General features: G+C 44.4%; 1 protein-coding gene across 4 annotated transcripts in view; it reads left to right on the forward strand.

The window, feature by feature from the left end:
* LOC134213900 (protein spaetzle 4) overlaps window positions 1-17420 on the forward strand; it is a 94281-nt gene that overhangs the window by 50863 nt on the left and 25998 nt on the right. For 3 of the 4 annotated variants that reach the window (XM_062693371.1, XM_062693370.1, XM_062693369.1), the window contains exon 3: window positions 14912-15945. In XM_062693371.1, the coding sequence (XP_062549355.1) occupies window positions 14912-15945 (1034 nt within the window). Of the gene's footprint in view, window positions 1-14911; window positions 15946-17420 lie in introns of those variants that run through there. The other variant, XM_062693372.1, reaches the window with a different exon arrangement.

Genomic DNA, 17420 nt, shown 5'->3' on the forward strand with positions numbered 1-17420 from the left:
TTTCATCTTAATTACTTAGACTAGTGAAAATCCAAGTAATTCAGAAATATCAATTTTAATCTCATCCAGTGATTTATCATCACTGGGGAGACCTTTCAAGACGACTTTGAACAATCGCTCAGTTTTGTCGCCGTATGTGAAGAATTTATGGCGCTTCTCAGTTAAATACTGAAGAAGACGTTTGCGATCGTCAAAGGATCCCGGCAAAACGCGACAGTCACCCTTCCTTGCAATCTGAAATGAAACCTTGATCCCCTGAAGGTTACTTAAGATGTCATTCCGAAAGCCATAAAACTCGGCAACAGATACGACAATTGGCGGAATCCGTTGTTTCTTCGCATGAATCGAATCACCTGGGCTAGAGGTAGATTCGATTTCATCAAATTCGTCATTAATCAAATCGAACTGATTGCTCAATTCGGAAGAAATAATGTCAACGTTAGATTTGGAAGGAATATCTGAAGTCTCCAGCTTCTTTCTATTTTTTCCGCGCTTGGGCAGGACGGTCTTGAAGCCTTGTTTCTTTGAAGGAAGTGGAGAATTAAGAGATTCCTCCTCCTCTTGTTTTTGTTAATACTCATTGCTGAGCGTGAAGACGTGACCTTCTAAGAGGTTTTTTCCCAGAACGGTGTCCCTGCAGAATTACCACCGCTTGTCGGAATTTTACTTCCGCAAACGGGTCCAACGTAAAACGAAGGCACGGGTCCTTGCAAAGATCGTAACGGGATCAGTGGGTACAAATAGCGCTGAGAAGCACTGTTGAAATTAAAATAGCTTCGGGTAGTATTAAAAACTTCCTTCCGCAAAGAGAGAAAAGAACCGCACAGTACGAAAGCACGATGCGGTCTGAAGCAAGGATCGTTAATTTTGTTAATAGCGGATACCATCATACCACAGAGAACAGACGTTCATCTTCATTCACGTGCTTGTGTAAAGTTTTTACTGGTCATTTTGAAGTATGTCGTTATGCCCCCGTTGCGCGGTGCTAGTGTGCTGATAAATATGGTCAAAATTTGCCGTGTTTTACTTTTTAGCGCTAGTGTTCATTTCGAATTGCTCCTAGGTGGCAGCACTACATTGTTTATGTAGTGTATGCCAACGCCATCACTTAGTGAGATTGAGTTTTTATGTCGGGCAGCCTGCGTTGGCGGCGCTGAGGTGCGATTTAAATCTTTACACACGTTTTTACCGAAAATTTGTTCGAGCATCCATGTCTGTTCTCTGTGATCATACACTGCAATTCACCTGAATTATCTGCATCGTGATCAGAAGAATCCGTTCTCATCCGATTCATCGGCGCACTTATTTGGAAGCAGTAAGGTAGGCCAAGATTTTTTTATGTACAGGTTATCCGACTTCGTCAGTAGATGGGAATAACCAGCGCGGGGGGAAACATACATTTTCAGTGCAAAACGTAAACAAACGAGCATAAATTCCATACAAAAATCCAAGATGGCTGAGTTGGGGATATTGACAAGTCGGATAACCTGTACATAAAAAATCTTGAGGTAGGCAATTTTTTTTGGTATGTTCTGCGAATGAAAACGATTGATCGTGATTCGAGCGAGAAAATCATCATGAGGGCCCATTCACAAACTACATGACGCTTTATGTTGTGGGAGGGTACTTGTCTGAGCGTAAAGGAATAAGGACGTTACCAATTTCAGAACCCTACCATACATGCAGCATTACTAGAGCCTTGGTGTGGGTTGACAATGGTCAAATTTAGTGTTATGTAATTTGCGAATGAAACTTAACCGCTGAGTGGATTAACCTGTTTTTACAAAGATTCTCAGCAACCTAATCGCAAGCATCGGATATTCTATACGCAGCTTTCGGTTATTTTCTCCAGTACGGATTATTGGTGAGAATGTTTTGATTTTAGAGTTTTACCTATACTAACGTAGTGGTACAAATCGAAAGCGCATGCCAACATTTGGCTACGGGTACCCACCCCCATGAAACGGCTGTCATCCACGAACAACTCGCCTGAAGCCAAAAACATGGTGCTGCAACATGGTGCTGGATGTAAACATTGCCGGTTAAGCAATAAACACACGAAGTCAGAATGTCGAAGTCGGATGCGTAAGCGGCATGTGTTGTATTGTTAAATTATATTCAACGAGATGTATTGCATTGTTGCGTGATTTTCGACGTGAATCATTGGCGCTTTGATGTTGCATGAAGAAGAGGAAGAGCAGAAAGATGATATTTAAAAAAATTCGCACGGGAAAACATACGAAGATATCTCTGAAATTCTCCTATCCCTACCTCCCCGCGGTGCTGGCCGGGATACAAGCAACCTTAGGGAAGATCGGGTAACCAACCCCGGTGGGAACTATGGTCGTATGCTGACAGGGAAGGGGGGGTTTGCTCCTCTCCGGAGGTGCAAATCTTATTGAGCGTCTGTTCTCCATGTCAGGATCGGCTCACAACAGCGTCTGTTCTCCATGTTAGGGGCGGCTGATCATCGTCCGAGTGCCAGCGAGGGACTCTAAGTGAAACTGTGCACCATGGTCCACCGAAAATAAGGAGGAATGGTCCTCCGAAAATTTAGGGGGTTTGGTGTCAGGCCCTGCAAGCCAGCCTTTAAAAAATCATAAGCAACGAACAATCAACAAGAGAGTACGGACCGGAACCATCGGCGAAGACCACTGCGACGAAAAGGGACTAGCGATTGGAAATTCGGTTCGTGGAACTGCAAATCTCTCAACTTCAACGGGAGCACACGCATACTCGCCGGTGTGCTCAAGGACCTTGGATTCGGCATCGTAGTGTTGCAGGAGGTTTGATGGAAGGGATCAATGGTGCGAACGTTTATTGGTAATCATAGCATCTAGAGATGCGGCAATACACACGAGGTGGGAACAGCTCTCATAGTGATGGGCGATTAGCAAAGGCGCGGGATCGGGTGGTGGCCGATCAATGAAAGAATTTGCAGGTTGAGGATCAAAGGCCGGTTCTTCAACTTCAGCATAATCAACGTCCATAGCCCACACTCCGGAAGCACTGATGATGATAAGGACGCATTCTACGCGCAGCTGGAACGTGAGTACAACAGCTGCCCAAGCCACGACGTCAAAATCATCATAGGAGATTTGAAAGCTCAGGTTGGCCAAGAGGAGGAGTTTAGACCGACTATTGGAAAGTTTAGCGCTCACCGGCTGACGAACGAAAACGGCCTACGACTAATTGATTTCGCCGCCTCCAAGAATATGGCCATTCGCAGTACCTACTTCCAACACAGCCTCCCGTATCGGTACACCTGGAGATCACCACTGCAGACAGAATCACAAATCGACCACGTTCTGATAGATGGACGGCACTTCTCCGACATTATCGACGTCAGGACATATCGTGGCGCTAACGTCGACTCTTGCGTTGCGTTGCGTTGTAACGGAGTATTTCGTAGATTGCATACTGATAGTTGTCATGTATAATATACATTGTATATTCTTTACCTTTCTAACCCCAATTGCTTATGGATTTCCATTTGGGATTCAATGGAAATCCAATTGGGGGTCCAAAATGATAAAACATGAAAACTATCATTGCCGGCCACGCCCATCTTCTCCGTTAGTAGGAAAGGGAAGGAAATGATGCTATGACATCTACTTAACGAGAGGCCAGCGACTCACCGACGCCCTCATAGATGTCAAGGAATTGGATGGTGGGTAGGTTATGTGGTTTAGGAGTATCATTATAAGCAAATGATAGAAAATTTGTGGAAATACGTTGGAGTGACTTTTGCTAAGAAATTTATGTCACTCCATTATCCTTGCCGATGATTTTCCTCGGATGGGGCGAAGGTATTAGCCTTGCCCTGGCTAATAGCCTAGGTTTAAGCGCCTTTGCTCGCTCTCTGAAAGGAAATAGAGCAAAAAGAAATTAAATTCCCCTTCCCCCCTGATATGATAATGATTTTGATCAACAAATGAATTCTAAGTGGATGAATAAATGATCAAACGGCTGCAAACAAGCCTCTATTGTCGTAGCAGAAGCAAACCCGCCTCAATACGACAATACATGTTTGTGATTCAAAGCTCCCATACGAATGATCCAGAAATATCTACATAACTCGAGAACTAATCAGAGGATAAATCAATTTTAGGCGAAACGAAGTTCGTCGGGTCTGGTAGTACTACATATAAGTACGCCAAGTTGATGCAATTTACTAAATAATGTAATAATAGCTAAAGGCACTCACCTTGTTCCAAAAATTCTTACCCTCTTCCCGATATACTTATGGAGCTGGATCATTCTACAACCCATGAATATTTCTCTGACACGGCAGTTGACATTAGCGAAACAGGAGGCACGCCACCGATCCGTTGGAAGTCATTAACAGCCACCCGCCGTATCGTGGCGCTAACGTCGACTCTGACCACTATCTGGTGATGGTTAAACTGCGCCCAAAACTATCCGTCATCAACAATGTTCGGTACCGACGACCGCCGCGGTACGACCTAGAGCGACTGAAGCAACCTGATGTCGCCACTGCATACGCGCAGCATCTCGAGGCAGCGTTGCCGGAAGAGGGTGAGCTCGATGGGGCCCCTCTTGAGGACTGCTGGAATACAGTCAAAGCAGCCATTAACGACGCAGCGGAGAACAACGCGTCGGGTATGTGGGTCGAAGTCGACGGAACGATTGGTTCGACGAAGAGTGCAGACAGATTCTGGAGGAGAAGGATGCAGCGCGGGCGGTCGCGCTGCAGCAAGGTACCCGGCAGAACGTGGAACGTTATAGACGGAAGCGGAGACAGCAGACCCGCCTTTTCAGGAGAAGAAACGCCGCCTGGAAGAAGCGGAGTGCGAGGAGATGGAACAGCTGTGCCGTTCTCAAGATACACGCAAGTTCTATCAGAAGCTCAAGGCATCCCGCAAAGGCTTCGTGCCGCGAGCCGAAATGTGCCGGGATAAGGATGGGAGCATCTTGACGGACGAACGTGTGGCGATCGAAAGGTGGAAGCAGCACTACGAGGAACATCTGAATGGCGCTGAGATTACAGGCAGTGAAAGTCAAGGCAGCGGAGGAGATGACTACGTCAGTTCAGCGGACGATGGAAGCCAACCAGCCCCCACCTTGAGGAAGCTAAGGATGCCATCCAACAGCTAAAGACCAATAAAGCAGCTGGTTAGGATGGTATCGGATGGGCCCGGAAAAGCTGGCCACTTGCCTGCACAAACTGATAGTCAGAATCTGGGAAACCGAACAGCTACCGGAGGAGTGGAAGGAAGGGGTTATATGCCCCATCTACAAGAAAGGCGACAAACTGGAGTGTGAGAACTTTCGAGCGATCACCATCCTTAACGCCGCCTACAAAGTGATATCCCAGATCATCTTCCGTCGTCTGTCACCATTAGTGAACGAGTTCGTGGGAAGTTATCAAGCCGGCTTCATTGGCGGCCGCTCGACAACGGACCAGATCTTTACTGTACGGCAAATCCTTCAAAAATGCCGTGAATGCCAGGTCCCAACGCACCATCTGTTCGTTGATTTCAAGGCGGCATACGACAGTATAGACCGCGTAGAGCTATGGAAAATTATGGACGAGAACAGCTTCCCTGGGAAGCTTACCAGACTGATCAAAGCAACGGTGGATGGTGTGCAAAACTGTGTGAAGATTTCGGGCGAACACTCCAGTTCGTTCGAATCGCGCCGGGGACTAAGACAAGGTGATGGACTTTCGTGCCTGTTGTTCAATAGGGGCCCGACAGTCTGTGTTGAACTTAGTTTACAATTAAAAAAACACACTAATAAAGTTAAAAAAAAAAAAAAAAAAGGGGCCCGACAGGGCCCGCCTGGGAAGCAATGTTACGATAGACGGGGATACTTTCGAGGTGGTCGAGGAATTCGTCTACCTCGGATCCTTGCTAACGGCTGAAAACAACGTTAGTCGTGAAATACGAAGGCGCATCATCTGTGGAAGTCGGGCCTACTACGGGCTCCAGAAGAAACTGCGGTCGAAAAAGATTCGCCACCGCACCAAATGTGTCATGTACAAGACGCTTGTAAGACCGGTTGTCCTCTACGGACATGAAACATGGACAATGCTCGAGGAGGACTTGCAAGCACCCGGAGTATTCATGAGACGGGTGCTTAGGACCATCTTTGGCGGTGTACAAGAAGACGGTGTGTGGCGGTGAAGAATGAACCACGAGCTCGACCAGCTCGACGGCGAACCCAGTATCCAGAAGGTAGCTAAAGCCGGAAGGGTACGATGGGCAGGGCATGTTGCAAGAATGCCGGACAGCAACCCTGCAAAGATGGTGTTCGCTTCCGATCCGGCAGGTACGAGACGACGTGGAGCGCAGCGAGCGAGATGGGCAGACCAGGTGCAGAACGACTTGGCGAGCGTGGGGCGTATCCGAGGATGGAGAGATGCGGCCTCGAACCGTGCATTGTGGCGTCAAATTGTTGATTCAGTGTTATCTGTTTAGATGTTAACTATATAAATAATAAAATAATATCTCTGAAATTCTAGAGGCAATTTAATTACAAACGGTAAACAGTACGGGGTTGGACTTTTCTTATACTGTGTATTAAGTATGATATCACAGAATAAAAATTGAAATTGAAATATTGTTTTTATTGTGCAGTAGAAAACAAGTCTAACCCCGTACTGCTTACCGTTTTTAATTAAATTGCTTCTAGAATTTTAAAGAAGAGTTTCAAAAATTTCTTCGTAAGTTTTCCCGTGCGAATATTTTTGATTATCATCTTTCTGCTTCTTCTACTTCATGCAACATCAAAGCGCCAATCGCTAATTCTCTCGCGGCAGTATGAACGGAGCTTAAAATTGGAAAGGCAACACTAGCGCCACTCAATGGGTAGACTGCTTCAAGAACTACATCTCATTTCAGGGGGGTGCGGGTACCCCCAGGATTGTCCAAAAAAGTTTTGGGTAATTATGTTGCTATACCAATGGAAATTGTGAAATATAAATGATAGCTGACATAGTGCGGTTGTTATCCATTCATCTGATGTGCGAAAGCAGGTATGTTCATTCAGAAATCCATTTTTTGGGCTCAAAAAAAACTATAGCACAGCCAGCCTGCATAAGTCAACGAAACAGGACTGCTAAAAATCCGAGTCAAAGTGATTTTTCACGTAAGAGAATTGCTTTTAATAGTTTAAGAAGTGTATAAATATAGTGTAATAAAGCAGACTAGAGATGGGCGTTCAGATCCGGAACCGTTGAAATGATCCGGATCTTTGAAGTGAATGAATGATTCGAAGCTCACTTTTTGAAAGATCCGGATCACCAGATCTACAAATTATCTAACCTTTTGTAAGAAAATGACAAAATAAAAAGTTTATTGTAGGTTCACTAGACATGTTATATATGCTTGTGAGTGAGATCTGAATGAAAATATTGTCTGTACGGGTCAGACTGTGGTCCTGAATGACAACCGTTTCACCATTTTGCATTCTCCCTACGTTTTGATCCAAAGATCCGATCCGCATGAAAGATCCGGATCATTAGACTGAATGAGTCAGATCTGATCCGCTCAACAAAGTGATCCGTTTTGCCCATCTCTAAAGCAGACATATGTTTGATACACTTTTTTAAAGAAGCAGAGGTTAAAATCTCTACAAATCGACGAATTATCGCTGAAATATTGATTAATTTGCGTGATGAGCCAATGTTACATCCAGGGCCAACATTACCGTCGGTTACCCTACATATTTTTTTATTCTTTGATTAGGTGTTTTTGCCTTTCTCGTACAACAAAGTTGTACCGAAAGGCTATCATTTAACTCTGAAAACGAACTTTTTACAGGAACAATCTGATAGTAAAGTTTCTTATACCATTCGACTCAGCTTGATAAATCGAGGTGATGTCTTTTTTTTTTCTTCCTAAACAATGGAGGGGGAATCTGCTCAACAGACATCCTGGGTTGACCAGGAAGTGCTGGGTTAGGGGCCACCTCCAATGAGGGAGGCAGGGCTGCATCCCCTGACCAGCTAAACCATTTCCATTGCCACCAAGCCTATCGTCCTTCGGTACAACCAGAAAGTAATGCTTCAAAGGGGCCAGTGCATGACGCACCCTTGAGGTTAGCTGCGTGTCCTTGCAGCATCGAACATCGTGACTCGCTTTTTAGAAGAACACCATGGTATCGTGCCAGCGCATTGCCGGCTTTCCAGGTGGCCTTACCACGCCCTATGTCCTCGGAAGGTGGGCAGGGTCTACTTCGCGCCTGCTTCCCTCTGCACGACTGGTATCAAGAATGATGATGCCGCGTGCACCCCAAATTGACCTTTCTGCGATAGGGCATATTCGCCAGCACACAGAGGGACTTGCCGACGCGAGGCCTACGCCTGCCCCAGCCTTGACGAGGACCCTTTCCGTCCTCGGGCTCGGAACCCGCCTGGTTGACCGACGCCGCGAAAGCGACGATACCATGTTGTTCTTCGCGCGGCCACTTGTTCGATAAAGGATCGAGTTCGACCACAGAGCATGACCACCGGTATGACCCATGAAGCCGACTCGATCCTTGACCACCTCTTATTTGCGCCTGAACTAGCCATCCTTGAGTCCACGCGCCACCTTCTGTGTAGCTCCGAGACGATTTGGGCGATAGCCGATAAAACGGCGTTCCAGCCAACTTCGTCTTTACATCCTCCGAACTAGGTTGTCCGGGGTAGTGTCCAGACCACATGTGGCAAGCATGTGGTCACGCATTGCGCGAAAACGAACAACACGTGTTCCGCCGTTTCCTCTAAACCTGCGCACACCAAGCACTCGGGCGAAGCCGAGCAAGCCAGCTGCTTTACCTGCACTTTGATTTTGCAGCACGCTTAAACGCCGGGCACATCAGAGCCCCCATGGGTTGCTTGCTGTTCACAGCTTTGCTGGAACAAATCAAACAATTGGGAGGGTTCGTGCAGCATTGTGCCTTATGTCCCTCCAATCCGCAGCGTCGGCAGAGATTGCTTCTGTCAGGGCCTTTGTAGTCCCATTGCTTGTGCCCCGGTTCCAGGCACTTGAAGCAAACTTCGGGTTGCTCGTATATGCGCACAGGGCATACCGACCATCCCACCTTGACGCTCCCTAACTTGACTACCTTGGAGGCGTCCGCTGCAGATAGCCGAACCAATGCTGCCGGACCTTTCCGTAGCCGAACGGCTGCGGTGGGCGTCTCCACTTCACACTGTCGCCGCAGTGCCGTGACGAGCTCTTCGACTTCAGTGATCTCGTCCAGGTCTTTAACCCTTAGATTCACCTCCGTCGTGAGTGCCCTCACCTTGACCGTCTCGCCTAGGGACCTCCTCCGCCAACTTCTTGTAGGCGGCGCCCTTTGCGAGAGACGCCCCGCTTCAGCTCGAGTATCATCTCGCCCATCCGGGTACGTCTTATTCGACGTACGTCGGCGCCGAGTTCACCGAGCTTGACGTCACTCTCATCGCCTTCAAAACATCCAAGTACTTAGCCTCGTCCGCCGTGATGACTAGGGCATCGCCCTGGAGCGATTGGCGACTACCCTGAACTTCTTGCTACCTCGTTCGCCTGGGCCTTCTTTTCGGCCCTTGACGTCTTCGGTTTCCTCTTGTTCTTGACCAGGGTCCAGGAGGCGTCATTCCCCTCTATTTCCCTGGTCTGGTGCGGCTGAGAACTTTCAGCCTGCCGTAACCCCCTTACCACCGTCTTGTTTGAGTGGGACGGACCTTTCCAGGTCCTTCCTCCCCGGTTTTGGAGGTACCTGACCGGGGTTCAGCTTCCCAGCCCCACTACCCTTGTTCGGGGTAGTAACCCTCCGCGTTTTGGAGCGGCCCCAGGAGCTCATCCCCTGGAGACTGTCTCCCCCGTTTTTGTGTCTGCTCTGTTGGAGCAGCCGACGTGCCCGCAAATACTTGAGCCTCAGTCCGGGTAGACTTTGGCACCACCGTCTTAGCTGGCACGCCTTCGGTCGACTCGACCTTGCCCGAGTCCGCGAATCCTTAGGCCTCAGTCTGGGTAGACCTCGACGCCACCGATTTCACGGGTTTACACTTGGCCGTCCCGACCGCCCTCTCCAGCTTGGCGTCCAGCATCGTACCTCCGGTTTTGGAGGTACCTGACCGGGGTTCAGCTTCCCAGCCCCACTACCCTTGTTCGGGGTAGTAACCCTCCGCGTTTGGAGCGGCCCCCAGGAGCTCATCCCCTGGAGACTGTCTCCCCGTTTTTGTGTCTGCTCCGTTGGAGTAAGTCACCCCCGACGTGCCCGCAAATACTTGAGCCTCAGTCCGGGTAGACTTTGGCACCACCGTCTTAGCTGGCACGCCTTCGGTCGACTCGACCTTGCCCGAGTCCGCGAATCCTTAGGCCTCAGTCTGGGTAGACCTCGACGCCACCGATTTCACGGGTTTACACTTGGCCGTCCCGACCGCCCTCTCCAGCGGCGTCCAGCATCGACTTTCTAAGTTTCTGCAAGCTCCTCTTGAGGTCCTTGCTGATAATATACATAGATGAGGCAAAGACGACGATGGCGTCCAGCTGTTCCGGCGCCACCTCGAAGGCCGAAAGCCCATCGCGTTTGCGGTTCATCGCCTCCACAAGCCATGGGCCGTCAATAACCCCTACCGGCGTTTTTATAGCCGAGAGGAAGGTTGAGTGACCCACGCTGGCGCTGCGCACTGAGCTGCCGACTATTGCCTCTGGCCTCTAGGCGGAGACCTGAACAACCCACCTCTTGCGAAGGGGTTGTCGCCTACACTACTACCACTAATTGAAGAATTGACTTGGTTTTCCATTTTGGTCCCACGAGTTGCTCAGGAAAAGAGGTCCACCACGCCAGAGCCCAGCATAACGCGGTGAGGGACAATTACTGTGGAGGATGCCCAGGTACCCCACAGGCTCCGTTAAAGGCCTAGCTCATTATTTCACCCCTGGCCATGCATCCCTCGGCACGGGTCGTTTGACGCCTTGGGATTAGGGGTTAGGGACGATGGTCCCGGTCTAACTCGCAGTGGCCATGGGGAGGGGTCGTCAAGCCCTTGGACCCACAGGTGGTGATGTCTGTGTGTGTGTATGTATGTGTGTGTGTATGTATGTGTGTGTATGTTTGTGTGTCTGTATGGTCACTTTTTCAACCTCAAAAATTCACACGATTTTCATGTACTTAGACTTAACTGATTTTATCGCAACAAGTTGCATTCCGCAGAGCCACTCTTCTAATTACATGCTATTTAATTTCATCAAGATTGATTAATGCATTCACAGCTGACAAGGAAAATGGTTTAGGCAATTTTTCATTTTTTCCCATATAATCGGGACTACGAGCATTGAACAGCTACCATGCTATAATATAAATTACGTTTGTTCGATGGGTTAGAATCCTCGCTACGGCAATATCGATAACGCTAACGCAACCAGTAAAGCTTTTCAAAGCTTGCAATTTGGAACGTGTTGAACACGAAAACTAATCGACGAACAACGCACGCGCTTTTATGTTTAGAGCCGACGGAGCATTCGCACCAACACAGTTGTAAGTTTCATCGTTGGCAACAGAAATTGCACTCGATAACGACACGATTAGGGCCCATTCACAAATTACATAACGCTTTTGGGGGTGGGAGGGTGTCTGTCCGAGCGTTACAGACGGTACAAATTTTAGAACCCCTCCATACAAAATACGTTACGACGGGGTGGGTGGGGGTTGAAAATAGTCAATTTTAGCGTTATGTAATTTGTGAATGAAAATACCTGCTGGTCCGTACGCTCGTGGCCATGGTGGTGTTTGCGTTTGTTTTGTCTCATACATTGGAAGGGGAAAAAGAGGGGTTTTATTGATGCTTCAACATGCTGTTTGGTTTGGGTGGCGTGGAGTAATTGTGAAGTTTGGGTGATTTCAAGGGCAAATTTGAATATAGTTTTCGTTTTATACATCTCCTTATTTCCACATTATATTATGTATACGGGTTTGTTTGTCCTCTATTTATATTTAGGAATCGTTCAAAAATGGCATCGTGGCCTTGACAAAGAGGGGGTGGGGGTGTCGTTGGTTGAAAAATCTTAATGTATTTGCCGTCATATTTAAGTCGGCCTTGAGAAAATTTCACGATCGTCATAACTTGATTATAACATAATGTATTATGCTTATTTTACAGAAAAACAAAACATTTTTGGTAGATAGGAATTGGAAAAAAAACGATGTTACCACCTTCAGTATATCTTTATTTAATCGAGAAAGGCATCGTCACCGGATCGGATTTATTTGGGTTTTTCAATTAAAGTCTCACTTTCACTATACTATTTTAGTAAAATTTACTACTGATATGCCACTGTAACATGCTAAAAAACACATAAATAAAGTTAAGAAAATTATTTTGAGCTTTTTAGTGGAATGTCTTCACTTGTCATAAGACGAGTTTGTACAATCCCCTTGAATTCCACCACTTAATTGTATCTTGACAGATTGTCAAGATACAATTAAGTGGTGGAATTCAAGGGGATTGTACAAACTCGTCTTATGACAAGTGACCTAAATAAAGAATAATAAAAACTGTAACATGTTCATAGCACGTCATCAATTTCCTGAATAAGCCCCAACGGAATATATCTCAACCGTCTAAGACGAGTTTAGTACTTTCCATTTAATTCCACTACGTTTTGTTATCTTTGCACAGTGGCGCCGGGAGTGGGTGGGACACGTAGGACATGTCCTACGCACGAATTTCCCTGGGTGGGACAGTCAAAGTATTGTCCTACCCATGATTTTTGGTAGAACATATGAAGTCATTAGCTGGCAAAAATCTGTGTGTTATTAAAAGGTAATTTCAAATATAATTATAGTCTTTAGAATAATCACAGAGGTTTCCAAAGGAATAGACTACTGATTGTTCTTTAGGACGTTGAGCACTTTATAAGTGTTCAAGATGTCTAAAGCAAGGATCTTTCCGATCATTTTGTAATTTGGGTTCAATCATTTAGAAGTTTATCAATATTACCTCAATCCAGAAGCTGACTTTCAAAATGTGTAGTATGGTGAACTTTTTATCTGAAGATTTTTCTACAACTCTGCCTAACAAATCGTTGTTTGAATTTCACTAAAAACGGAGGTAATGTGCTAGTTGCAGTAAATTATACTAAATGATAACGAAATATCAAACAGTTGCTACAACTGGCGCTTTATGTACGTTATAAGTGGAATTCAATTAACGAACTATGATTTATTGACAATCTGCTAAATGATCGAACCTAGATTACTAAATGATTAGAAATATCCTTGGTCTAAAAGTTTTCCAGAGGCAAAAAAAAGTTGTTGAAATCAGCAAATGGGATTAATTAAAAATTTTGAAAGCGTTGATAGATGAAGGGCGTTTAAATAAATTATTGAAAACCCAAGGAAAAAGGTTTTCCACAAACCTTAAAAGATTCATTGAAATCTGAGGAACCACAAACATCGCAAAGTCACTTGAAATCTTGTCCGTAACGATTTTGTAAAAGTTCGCTTTGAATCGCTAAATCCATAACCAAGAATAAGCAATAATTGATTGAAACCAGTGAAGATTTATGGATTTAAATATGGATAAGATTTAAATTATCTGAGTATTCTGTCCGCAAAGATCTTTTTAAGTCCAGATTATTTCTAGAATCGATTATGTTGCTGCCGAAATCATTTCTTCTTGTTTCTAGTGTAAATTCGCACCTTCTTCATTATTCCTCTCATCAAAAATTGCACACCTCCGGAGTCAACTTCCTTGGCACATTTGTTCCATATTTTGGTCATCTGAGTCGCTTTTCTTAAGCTTCCGCTTCATTACTGCCCAGAATGTCTCGATGGCGATGTGGGCAGTTGCGTGGATTTATGTTTATATCAATGAAATCTTCGTTATTAACGCGGTACCACTGGCTTCCCGGCTGTAGTGACAACTCAACAAATCTGGCCAAAACTTCACGGGACCTTTATGAGCTTTATGGAATCTGTTATCATCTGTTATTTTGCAAGTTTGTCTAAAAAGCAAATTTAAACTTCGCAAGAACTACTCCTCGTGCCATCGCCATGTAGAATTTTTGGCTTGGAAGCTGTCCGAAATCCATTTTGACGTAGGTTCCATCGTCGATGAGCAGGATTATCAACGTGGGTGTGCAGATTTTTTTCTCTCCTTTCGGCTTCCATCTGGAATAATTTTTGACTCGCTGCACGAAACATCTTGAAATTTATACCACAGCAAGTGGGCGCCTAAAAATTCTTGCAGCGGTAACTTTTCGTGCCGCCGCAATACAATAAATGATTCCGGATTCTAAATGGACATAGCTTTAGAATGTGTATTGATTTCGGAAACAAGCTCGGTGATCTAGTGGCTACCGCTTCTGCCTATAAGCAGGAGGTCGTGGGTTCGATCGCATGATCGTCCTTTTCCTATGATCTATGCCTTAGTTCTTTCTGTGTTACGTTCTACCGAAACTATTCCTTCTGCTATACCTTCCACACTAACAGCTCCAAAATCTTCCATAGCACCTATGAGAGGTCGTAGAGTTCTCTGCACCTGCATAGTAAGAGATGCAGCTCTCGGTGGTCACGGGTGGAAGTGATACTACTCTCATGCCATAGTGCTTGTAACACCCGCGAATTTTTGCAAACCGCTTATTTTTTAAAATCTTTATTAAGGTGTTTTTTTTTTAATTTTAAATTAAGTTCAACACCGCGCGAATCGCCTAAAGCCAATGCTAATACCATAAATATTGCTCAAACTGGCATTTCCTATTTGTCCTACCCACGACTCGCAACGTGGATGCGCCTCTGTCTTTGCAGATACGCATTTCGACCTCAATTGTGAGACCGTCTTCAATGTCTCGTACTTGACTCGACTAAAAAAGAGCTTAAAATATTTTTTTGGAATATATCTACAAAACGCATGCTAAAAATTTGATTTATATTTATGATACATATGATTTTATTTTTTATTTTTCACTTATAGGGCTTATTTCACCCTCTTGTTTTGGTGACGCTGATACCGATACTAACTACAAATGGTCTTGGATACGATTCTGCATCATCATGTGATACAAATGCATCACGGAAAGGTCGCTCAGCTCAATTACTTCAAACAATTCCATGTGATTTAAGCATTCAAGCGTACTGCAATCTTCCAGGAACATCCTACCCTTGGCATGCTGTTCGTCGATTTGTACATGAAAATCAGGGTCTTATGCGTAGAATGTATGGTGACATTCGACACATATCCATTTTGAAGGCTGAAATTGATAGTAATGAAATTTATCTGGATGATATACATCGTGCGGCTGAAAAATATTCTAGAATTAATGCCGGTAAAAAGGTTAAACATTTATATCCTTCATATCATGAAAACAATCGTGATAAAGTCAGTGACGTTATTACAGAGCCCCATTTTAGACCCACCCAGAAAACTACTACTACCGCTACTACTACTACTAAAAGTACTACCACTATAAAAACCACTACAAGCAAACCAACTACGACTTCACCAGCCGGAGATAATGTTACTTCATCTGAATCATCGAGTAAAGTAACATTTTTGAATATTACATTAAACAATGTAAATAAAGATATGGCAGAATCCCATGTGAAACATAGTAAAATAAAAATGAATACCATCAATGGAAGTTCTATCGACATTGAAAAACTTTCATCTATAGCTATTCTTGAAACAAATGAAACATGGCTCGGTAATACGTCAAATACCAACTCTGAGAAGAAGGATGATAAAATATCGAATTTAAAACCCCAGATAGAAAGCAGTAAAGCTCAGCAAGATGAGAGCACTCAATCATATTCAACATCGCTTCCTTCGACGGCTGAAGAGAAAAACACAATACATGTTACTGATTCTCCAAAAGATAATATTATCGACACTGTAAACGAAAATCGTAATTTGACAAAAGACTCAGTTAAACATACTAGACCAATGGGCGGCCAACTGTTTCAAGATGTTGCTCAAAAAGAGCAGCCTTCTACAGGACTAAAAGGAGTGTAAGTATACTGTTCATAATTCAACACACCCAGCTACACATTCTAAACAATTTACGTCCAGTTCACGTGAAAAATAACAACAAATGGATTTTTTTTTAACTTTATTAGGGTGTTTTGCCTTTCTCGCCTGCCTTTCTCGTATACTAATATACGGAAAGGCTACACGTAAAGAAAAAACCTAATAAGTTATGGCAAAAACCTATAATTCAAAAATACTAATACACTTCATTATGGCATCTAATGAATGATGCCATACCAAAAAACTAATAATATTCGTATGTTTATGAAAAGTATAAGTTTTGGAATGTATGTTGCTTATGCAAGGTATAAGTTTTTCTTAAACATATCATTTTATACAGCATAATGTGTTTAATTGAGTGTTGTTACATTTTAATCCGGAAAATTCCGAATTAGCGAGATTCAGACTAACGAGTCGTCGGATTAGCGAGGTCCGGCTAAGCGGGGGGGTACTGTATATAGATTAAGATCAACACCGCACATCAAATGGATGATAGAACATCAGATGATTCGTGACCTTACTAAAATTCACTTTACCCAACCGGCGTTTGTTACATTTTTTTATAATTCTATAAAAGAACCTATAAAATATGTATGAGAACTGAGCATGTGTATGCGAAATTACAAAAACCCAACCTAATTCACCGAGAAATGATACTACCTTTCTCGCATTTAGCCAAGACACCAACCTTATTTGACGTAATGTATCATTTTCTTTTTTATACGCGTCGATCGAAATTCAATAGCATTCAACGAGGTCGAATGCAACTTGATGCGAGAAAATCGGTTAAGGATTACTGTGTGAAAAATTGTCTAATGTTTTTCTTAGCTTCTGTGCATACACACTTAAAATAAATCGCAGATTTCTGTGAAATTTCACCGAAATCTCAACAGCAGAACTGTTCGTTTTTTGGTAGTTTTGACAGTTGAACAAAGGAAAATATCGCAGAAATCGGTGAAATAATTACCGAACAAATCTGCTGTTGAGATTTCGGTGAATTGAAGCAAAATTCACCGAAATCTGTGGAATGATTTAAGTGTGTACACAAACATACATAAACACGGACAGACAGACATTTGTTCAGCTTGTTGAGCAGAGTCTATTGGTATATAACACTTTGCACTTTGGGTCTCCGAGGCTTCTAAAAAATGTTCGTTTTCAAAGTGAAATGATCGCCTTCCGGTAAACTTTGTTGTCCGGTACAAAGAACCGGGATCAAGCGTTCTCTAAATAGCGGTTCAACTGATCCGGAATCTGAACAGACCTTTTTTGCGAAGTTGGATATCTATCGACTGGAATATTCTCTCTCGTTGGTGGAAATACGGTTCCGCATGTTGCGGGCCGTTCTCCAGAGTGTTGTCATTGAGGTTTCTCGTGATAGTCCCTCGACAAAACGACGCCAGTAGCTACGTTTTTAGCCTTAAGAATATTTTTGAGCTTTCTTTCAAGTCTCAGG

This window comes from Armigeres subalbatus, chromosome 2 (genome assembly GCF_024139115.2).
Source record: "Armigeres subalbatus isolate Guangzhou_Male chromosome 2, GZ_Asu_2, whole genome shotgun sequence".
NCBI lineage: Eukaryota > Metazoa > Arthropoda > Insecta > Diptera > Culicidae > Armigeres > Armigeres subalbatus.